The 8746-nt window shown below is 47.9% G+C and overlaps 1 protein-coding gene across 2 annotated transcripts; it reads left to right on the top strand.

Moving 5' to 3' along the window:
* The first annotated feature begins 239 nt into the window (after positions 1-239).
* On the top strand, positions 240-8345 carry LOC108157129 (organic cation transporter protein). 2 transcript variants are annotated; one of them, XM_017289027.2, is made up of 7 exons: positions 240-731; positions 2455-2646; positions 5533-5926; positions 6289-6556; positions 7214-7767; positions 7826-7971; positions 8044-8345. In XM_017289027.2, the coding sequence occupies exons 1-7, from the start codon at positions 369-371 to the stop codon at positions 8134-8136; spliced, it is 2010 nt and encodes a 669-aa protein (XP_017144516.1). In that variant the 5' UTR covers positions 240-368; the 3' UTR covers positions 8137-8345. The 2 variants fall into 2 exon arrangements, with proteins under 2 accessions (XP_017144516.1, XP_017144514.1); XM_017289025.2 differs by lacking the exon at positions 2455-2646 and having other exon boundaries at positions 241-731; positions 8044-8343.
* The last annotated feature ends 401 nt before the right edge of the window (positions 8346-8746 follow it).

The raw sequence follows: 8746 nt of genomic DNA, 5'->3' as shown, positions 1-8746 counted from the left end.
CGTGTTTTTTCGTGCCGATGTGTGCCGACGTCGCACGAAGTAAGCACGATCCATGCCCACCGCTACTCGCAATACAATCAAAGCAAAAGCTTCAGCTGCAGAGGAAGGGAGCTTTACGTGCAGCTTTTTCGCTTACCTGCACGGCACGCTCTTACGTTACGTATTTCTTAGCAGCAGCGGCTGCCGCTGCCGCTGCCGGTGCCGCTGCAGTGCTTATAACAGAGCCGCGCGAACTTTTAACGGATTTAGATCGACGCCAACAGCTGACTGACGAAAACCGATCGATCCGGAGTTTTTCCAAACCAATCGAACGAAGAGTTAAGGAAAGAGTTTTTCGTGTATATTTTATAGAGTGCCAGTGTGGAAACATGAGCGGTGTGCTGCGTCGCGGTTCCTTGAGTTTCGATTTGAACAAGGGCAGGGGCACCATCGAGGCGAACCTCTACGGCGGGTATCGCGAGACAAAGCCTGCGCCTGGCACACCGGAAATCAGTGTCATAGCATTGGACTTTCGCCGCTACTCGGATGACTTGAAGAAGGTTCCTGGTGTCCCAGTCCCCCCAGCCCCGCCAGCAGGGTCCCCTCCAAACCCAGACCTCAGCCAGGATGTGGACAGTGATGTGATATCGAACTTCCTCGGCCACTACACCCGCTGGAGCTTCCTGTGGACCTTTCTGCTCTGCCTGTTCCAGCTGCCCACCACCTTTCACCTGTTCATGTTCGTTTTTCAGGTGAGTTTTTTCGGTGTTTTTGGTGTCGGTTACGGATACGGTTTTCAAACCAAATATTTGATCAGTTGATTGCCTCACACACTCCCCCCTCTAGGCCGAAAACCAGCGGATTGGGGGCAGCACGAGGCTTAGACCGGAAGAAAATATTGAGTAATTGATTGGGTGATTGGAAAGTGTGCGCAGCGAGTGATTTGCAGTAATGGCAATGTTTACGTTTATGTATCTATGAACAAATTGGCCAACAAAAAACATATAAAAAGTCAACTTTGGCAACTTCAAATGGAGCTATGGGTTTACTCCTGCTAGATTGGTCACCCAAAGTGGCAATGTATCTCAGGGGAAACCAATTGAAGTAGACTTTATATTGAGATTGTTTTGGGTAATGGCTGTAAACTCTTATCAACGAAAGATAGAGCCGAAATATTCAGTGGTAAATATTTCACGGTCTCTCTTGCCAAAAAACAACAATTGATAAGCGCCGCACTTGAAAAATATGTCAATTTGGACAACAATTTGGCAGTACTTCAAACACACTTTTAGCAATCGGTTTTCAAGCGTCTGTTTTGGCCCACTCGACTTCCTCTCGACCTTCGGGCATTTTTCGGCCACGCCACGCATCTCCATTCATTTGCATTTGACGAGCCATTTATCAGCGGGGCAAGTATCTGACGGATGGCTGCAGTTGCGTGCGCATCATTTCGCGGCTCGTTCTGCTGCCAGAATGCCTGCCTCGATTGCTCGCTCCGAGTGCACGCCAATCGATAGTAATGAATGATAATCATCATCGAGTAGCGTGCTAATGGGCTGCCCCAAACAAATCGCAGAACAAAAACCGCATACCACCTTGACACACAGAGAGGGTCATCGGTAGTCGAGGGATTGCAACAGAGTCAATCAAGAGCCCAAGAAGTCATTTCACAGACGATGATTATGGCAATTGGCAGCTAATAAAGTTGGGTATTTGGTGATTGGAGGCACCTCCCTCGATGATTAAGGATCGATCATCACAGAAAATCAAAGAGAGACGACAGATTTATAGCCCTTGTGTCATCGGCGAATGAGGAAGCCAATCTTATCTGCTTAATTGTTTAGATTTTATTGATTTTTGATAGCCCTCGATTCGAAATAGATTGCGTTTATCTAATTAAAAACACTTAATAACGGTCTAAGGCATTTTCTCTGATGAAAATCTTACTTGATATTACACATACGTTACGTTAGACACATGATAAGATATTCTATTGCGTTGCCAGAACTATAAAAGGTATAGTTTCATAGAGATCTGCCTGTTATTCGAGTGGTAGTGCTGCAGTGAGCGGTGGAGCATCAACCTTGTGGGTGTCAAGGCACTCCCCGAAAAAGGTCGGTCATTCGAGTGATTCTTTAATGATTCATTTGGCCAAAAACACATTTAGTTAACACGTATTTGGGCTATCAGACAAGTACCATCTCCGGCCAAATTGTTGGTCATTATCACAGAGCCCCTTTTGGAATCGGAACGAACGCCGCGCCTGCGTAGAGCCGAGTCTTGTACGCACTCTCGGCAGTCACCAGAGTCGCGACACCGCTCTCAGACTCAGCCGAAACTTGCATCTGAATGGTGGCATGGCAATCTGTAAACTATATATTTCACAAGCCCACATTCTAATTCAGTTGGCTTGCACCACAAGTGGCAAACGGTTGCGATTTCGAGTCAGAGCCAGATCCGAGTTCCCGAATGGAGCTGTCAGATCTGCCACCTGGCGAGGCCTCGCCCATGCTGCCATCCAGAGACTTGGAGGAGCTGGACCAGCTGCAGACCACATTGCTGGAGCGATTCTTCGGTGCCATGAGCCGCTGGCAGGGCCACTGGTGCTGCCTGCTCTCGATCTTCCAGGCCATCTGCACATTTCACATATTCATCTATGTGTTCCAGGTGAGTGGTCGGTGCAGCAGGCACCTGCTGTGCTTGGTCTTGGTCTTGGTCTGGTCTGGGCCAGCAGCTTTCTGCAACCGTTGCGCTCCAACGGCTGCCACATGTTGCCCATCGTGTTGCCCCGCAACGACAACTTCAACTAAACTCAAGCGCAAATGACAAGGTTCTTTGTTGAATCAATGCCAGTTATCAGCCATCGTCTACTCGCATGTACACACATAGTACTTCTGATAACATTATAGGTAGAGGGTGTACGAGTGCGAGTAATTGCCAGCCAGCCAGAAAGATAGACTGACAGACCCACAAACCTGTTGATTGTGTAAAAGATTGCGGCGCCTACTGTGAGTGGAGATACGCGTGCATTCCGATCAGTGAAAGATACAATTTCATTAAGACGCGTTTAGAGAGGGAATTTCGATTGAGCCCAGGGCCATTTGGGATTCCTCTAACTAAAGTTTGGGGCTGTTTGTTTAACCCCTAGATCTCTAGAGAAGATCTGCCCAATATCTAAGTAAATCTGTATCTCTAGACCCCCTAAACTTCCTTCTATTCCTCCCCAAAGAGTATTTCCCTCCCCACAGAGTATTCCCCTGTTCCACCTTAATTGTTTCACTTTTTTGCTTAATTATTGACACACAAAATAAAAACAAAAACAAAGCGTGGAGTAATAACAAATATATGAACTGGCTTTCGGGCCAAACGAGTTTTGCTTTGTTTTTGCCTCCCAAAAGTGAATTCTTTGGGGCTGATATCTCTGATATATTTCTCCCTCTGCAAAGCGCAGGAGATGACATCTTTATGGTCATAGAATTTCCCACCATGTGGCAAGAGCAAAAGCTTTCAATTAGCTGCCACTCCACTCCACTCTCATGCCACACACTGATCCATATCAGGTGTTGCTTGAGGCAGACACCAAGGTTAGAGCTTAAAAGGTTACACTCGGACGCGGTCTCGGTCTCGGGCTCGTACCTGAGGCTAATATTGACCGCTAAACTGTCTAAATATATTAATTAAACAATAATAGTAATAAAATACACACACTTACCGATTTGTGGCCCAGTGTCGGAGAGGCGGCACGGCACGGGGCACACTGGTTGCAGCGAAGCGAAATCGGATTTGCTTTCTCACCTTTGGGGGGGGGTCAAGCATGGCGGCCCTGTAACAATTAAGTTAACGATTAGCCACAAACATATTGAGGGTTTAAATAGAGCAATCTATCAGGGAGAGCTGTGGGTCAAAGATCTTTCCGGGAATCTCAAGCAGGAAGCTCTTTTCCCAACATTCTTTTAACAATTGAATGCAAATTGAAACCCATGACGGATACTTGATTCATCAATCGTAAATCATGTATTGTCTCAAAAACAATAGCTAATCGTTGGTGATTAATCGGAGATTTGCATAAAGCTCTAAGGTGCTTGACCTCAGGCCATAGACCACCCTTTTAAGACCCATAAAAGTCGGGTTTTGCCTCAGAAATAGTCCCTCAAAGCCCAGTGTGCCTCTTGTCCGGCCCTGTCGTTGGAATGAAGTGCAATCAGGTGCAACTGCAGCTCGTGCATATCTGCAAACCAATTTATCAAAAAAGAAAAAAAAATAATAGTTAGAAAAAAAATCTGTATGTGGTTCTGCGGACAAGTAGAACCCACGCTGCGGACCCCAGAATTCCATTGTTGCACGAGTGCATTCGTATGTGGCAGGCCATGCAAATGCCTGAAACGTGACAGGCGGCAACCGAGAGAGAGGGGGAGGCAAGTGCCACAGCGGCCACAAACCGGGCGGCAAATGACATCAGAGGAGAGCCGGCCAGGCTGCCAGATCAACAGTTGCCGACGTGGCCATAAACCACCAAAAGAACATTCACTTTCACCTCACAGGAAAAGGACAGACAGAGAGAGAGCTCTCGAATGAATTATTGAACATGTTTTCTGTTTTTCTGCTTTTGCCGGCGCACTTTAACTTGAACTTGAAACAATTTCCTCACAGCATACTAAATGTTTAATTGAGGCACGTTTCGCAGTCTCGATACAGGGGCTGGGGCTGGGGCTGGGGCAGGGCTTTCGACCTGTTTCGAGGTTTGCCTAACACCGGAACGGGTGAGTGGAGAGTCCCTTGAGTGAATAACCCCCCTGGAGGTGCCCTTGATAAGCCGCTTACATGAGGATTCGATCTTCAATCAGTCAAACCGCACACAGCACTTCTCCTTTGGGGTAATTTTTGGGCTGTCACGAAACATGCTCGTAAATGAAATGATTAATTGGTCTGTAAAAACTAACTACGGAAGAAATTTAAACGATTTAAACGTACGAGTATCTGTGGCATCGGCTCTGCTTTTCTCCCATTCGATTTGTGGCTTTGCGAAACATAAAAAACTTGTTATTCGAACTTTGATCGGGGATTGGGATCGGGTTCGGGTTCGGGTTTGGGGATTATGTGCTTCACGTAGTAATTGCAAACGTGAATCGATTGCTTAAGTGTTGGGTATATTTTGGGTATGCCTTTCCGAAATTTTGGTTATTCTTTTGACAACCTGCGGCTGAAGTTCTGGCAAAGATATATAGGTATTTTATAGGATTTATATGGATCTGAAGAGGTCTCTGGGCGAACTATTTTGAGTTATTACTTTGAGATGTACCATTCATGAGTCAAATAGTTAAGCAATAGCAAAGGCTATACGATACCAATGCGCTGAATCATGCCCAAGCCATGTAAATGGTTGTTTTTGCAATCTTGCAGCCTAGATGGGTCTCAAGAGCGGCCGAACCCAAGTAGGTAGACAGCAGGCCCGCGCTCTGGTCCGAAAAGAACTGAAACCCCAAGTCCCCCATGCAACATCTTGGTTCTTTATAGTCTTTGGTTTACCCATTTCCTATACCTCTAATCTTACAGACTGCACCCAAGGACTTTTGGTGTGCCTCGCCCGCAAATCTCAACCAAATGAATCTCTCGGAATGGCGCAATCTCAGTCAGACATCGGATGGCTGTCTCCTGCTGGACCTGGACTACTCCCAGCTGATCGTAGAGGATGGCCAGCTGACGAATTGGCCCGCGAATGCCAGCGACCTGGGCTACCGGCAGTGCCAGGACTTTGAGTTCTCGGACAACGAAGCCCTGACGCTGGTGCAGGAGTTCCAGCTGGTCTGCGGCCGGGATATCCTTAGTCTGGTGGAGACCTGCTTCCTGGTGGGCGCTGCAGCCGGGGCCGTGCTCAGTGGCTGGATTTCGGATCGTTTCGGCAGGCGGCACACGCTGATGGCATTCGTGACGATACAGAGCGTTTTCGGTGAGTCCCCAATGCATAGCTGATGGACTCTGATTGCCCCCAGGATTTGGATGGACATGTGTGGCAATTTAGTTTTGGTTTTTTGGGGATTCATTTTCTAATTGTCATTTATATGCAGCAATGGCTGCTTACACCCATCCTCATCCTCCTTCTCCTCCACCTTCTCCTCGTCCTGCGGATGAGCGAGCATGTGAGCATTTGCATTTGCATTCGTCCTCTCGCTCTGCGGCATGTCCTGGGGTCGGGTTGGGATTTTAATTGACTTTACACTTTTATTTACGTGTCTGACCTTGCCACTGACATTCTCGCTTCCTCTGGCTCTGCCACATCTCTCTCTCTCTGTGTGTGTGTGTGTGTTGCAGGTGGAATTTTGGCCTTCTCAACATCGGTGGCCATGTTCATGTCGCTACGTGTTATAATTGGATTCGCATCAATGACCGTGACTGTTGTGAGCTTCGTGCTGGTGGTGGAGCTGGTCTCCGGCAAGTGGCGGACCGTAATCGGTATTCTCAACATTCTCCCAGTGGCCGTAACGTACGTCCTGGCCTCGGGAATGGCCTATCTCATACGCGACTGGCGCATCCTGCAGCTGGTCATCTCATGGCCCTGGCTAATTATGCTTGGTATTTGGTAAGTAATTAAGAAGGAAATCAGGGAAGAAAAATAGTGGTTACACTCAAGAGAAACCCCAGAGGGAGGCCTTTGGGACAAGCAAAAGAACTTTATGTTTTAGACGACTCTTTGATATTTCGTATCCTATTTAATGACAGTCATGCCCATAAATGAAGATAGTACCCAAAGAAATTCCTAAAGAATTATAGCTTATCTTAGATACAAAACTACTTCCGATTCAACTGTTTTCCTCTAGGAAACCCACAGATATTTCCACTCCATTCCACCTTCAAGTTCTTTCCCTTCCTTTCGAATGGCTAAACCTTCTGCCAGCCACATTTCAACTTCAAAGCCTGCACATTCTTTGAAGGCAGTCAACGAAATGAATTGACAACAGAACGAAGCGGAAAACAGCAAAGAATCCCACACACAATGCGTGTGGGATCAATTAGATTCCCAAAGGGACAAAGCACATCCCTGGACAGGGACATTCCTCAGTGTTTACACTCCAGAGCGGCCCCCAGGGGGAATGGAATCCTTTGCGATTAGCCACATTAGCCAGTGGCCGGCCAGGACTTCAATTGCAATCAAATGAAAAACATTCCGCAGTGCCAATAAATACTCGGGGGGAGAACTGACATTGATGCCCCGTTTCCCTCCTCTGTTTTTTTGAAGGTTCTGGCTGCCGGAGTCGCCGCGCTGGCTGCTGGCCCAGGGCCGCCTGGATGAACTCTGCGGATTAATTGAGCGGGCGGCCAAAACGAATGGCACCAGCAGCCAGCTGCCGACCAACTACCGCAAGACCCTGGAGGCAGCAGTGCCGCGGGAGGTGCAGCCCCAACAGGAGGGGGCCGGCAGCGAGGAGGTGAAGGGAGATTCGTTGGCGTCGACGGCGTCGAGCCACAAGAGTGGCCACGTGAACCCCCTGCTGGTGGTGTTCGGCGGCAAGTACTGGCGCACCACGTGCCTGACGCTGATCATCTGGCTCACCCTGATCATCATCTACTTCGGATTGACCCTTCACCTGAGCAACCTCGGGGGCAACATCTACATAAACAACGCCGTGGCGGGCACCATCGAGGCCGTGTCCATCTGCACGAGCATTCTGGTGGTGCTCAAGGCGGGCATACGCCGGAGTCTCATCGGATACATGCTGCTGCCGGGTCTGTGCTGCCTGGCCACGAATCTGGTGCCCAGCCAGACGGGGGTGATAGCTCTGGCCACCATAGGTGAGTCCTCCTCCAACCGCCACTCCTGGAGCTAATCCTTCTTATGTACCTTCTGCAGCCAAGTGTTTGATTGGTGCGAACAATGCCATCATTCCCACCTACACGGCCATGCAGTATCCCACGATTGTGCGCAACTTTGGCGTCGGAATGGGTAACCTGGCCGCCGGCATTGGCCTCATCCTGGTGCCCTTCCTCTGGCATTTGGTGGGTACTCCCTAGCCCAGCAATTACCCGCTCAATTCCCCCAATTACCATCGTTTTGGTTGCCTTTTCCAGGAACGCATTGATGCCCTGATGCCGCTGAATGTAATGGGTGTTTGTGGCCTCATCGGCGCCATTGCCATTTGCCTGATGAAGGATGTGAATTAGCTGGAATCTGCACTAACCCTTTTCCCGTTTTGACATGTCTAACTGTGATATATTGGAACCACACACACACACACACAAATAGGGGGCATAGCGCTTAGTAGCACCCGCACTAAAAACATATTTTTCTCATTCTACACTAAACTAAGTTTTTATATTTGTTTTTTATTTATATCTGAATGGAATTAAAAATTCTGAATTTATTTTAAAACCAAAGCAGAGATGTTTCTTTAATTATGGTTTTTAGAAAATTAAAAAAATTTGAGGATCGTTAATCAAGAAATAATTAAAACAAATTAAATCTGGCAGGAAAAAAACGCCTGGCTAGCCAAGCTGCAAACCAACTGAGAGGTTTGAAACCCAGCTAATTCCCAGATGGTTTAGAGCTCTGCTACCCTGCCAGAGAAATCGCTTATACGCACCGTTGAAGCAGCTTTGGCTTTGACTTTCAGGCCAAAAGCAAGGCTTAAACCCAGCCAAAGCTCCGTCTGGAGCGTTGCCAGTTGTCTGAATTTTCGTTGGGCTCATTCGCGGACGCGGTAAAAGTAATTTAAATCTAAATCACGTTCCACGGAGCCGAAAGACAAAATCGATTCTCATGTGCGAAATCCAT

Source organism: Drosophila miranda, chromosome 2 (genome assembly GCF_003369915.1).
Source record: "Drosophila miranda strain MSH22 chromosome 2, D.miranda_PacBio2.1, whole genome shotgun sequence".
In the NCBI taxonomy this organism is placed as follows: Eukaryota; Metazoa; Arthropoda; class Insecta; order Diptera; family Drosophilidae; genus Drosophila; species Drosophila miranda.
The sequence above is the reverse complement of the archived record's forward strand: the minus strand, read 5'-3'. Positions and strand labels throughout refer to the sequence as shown.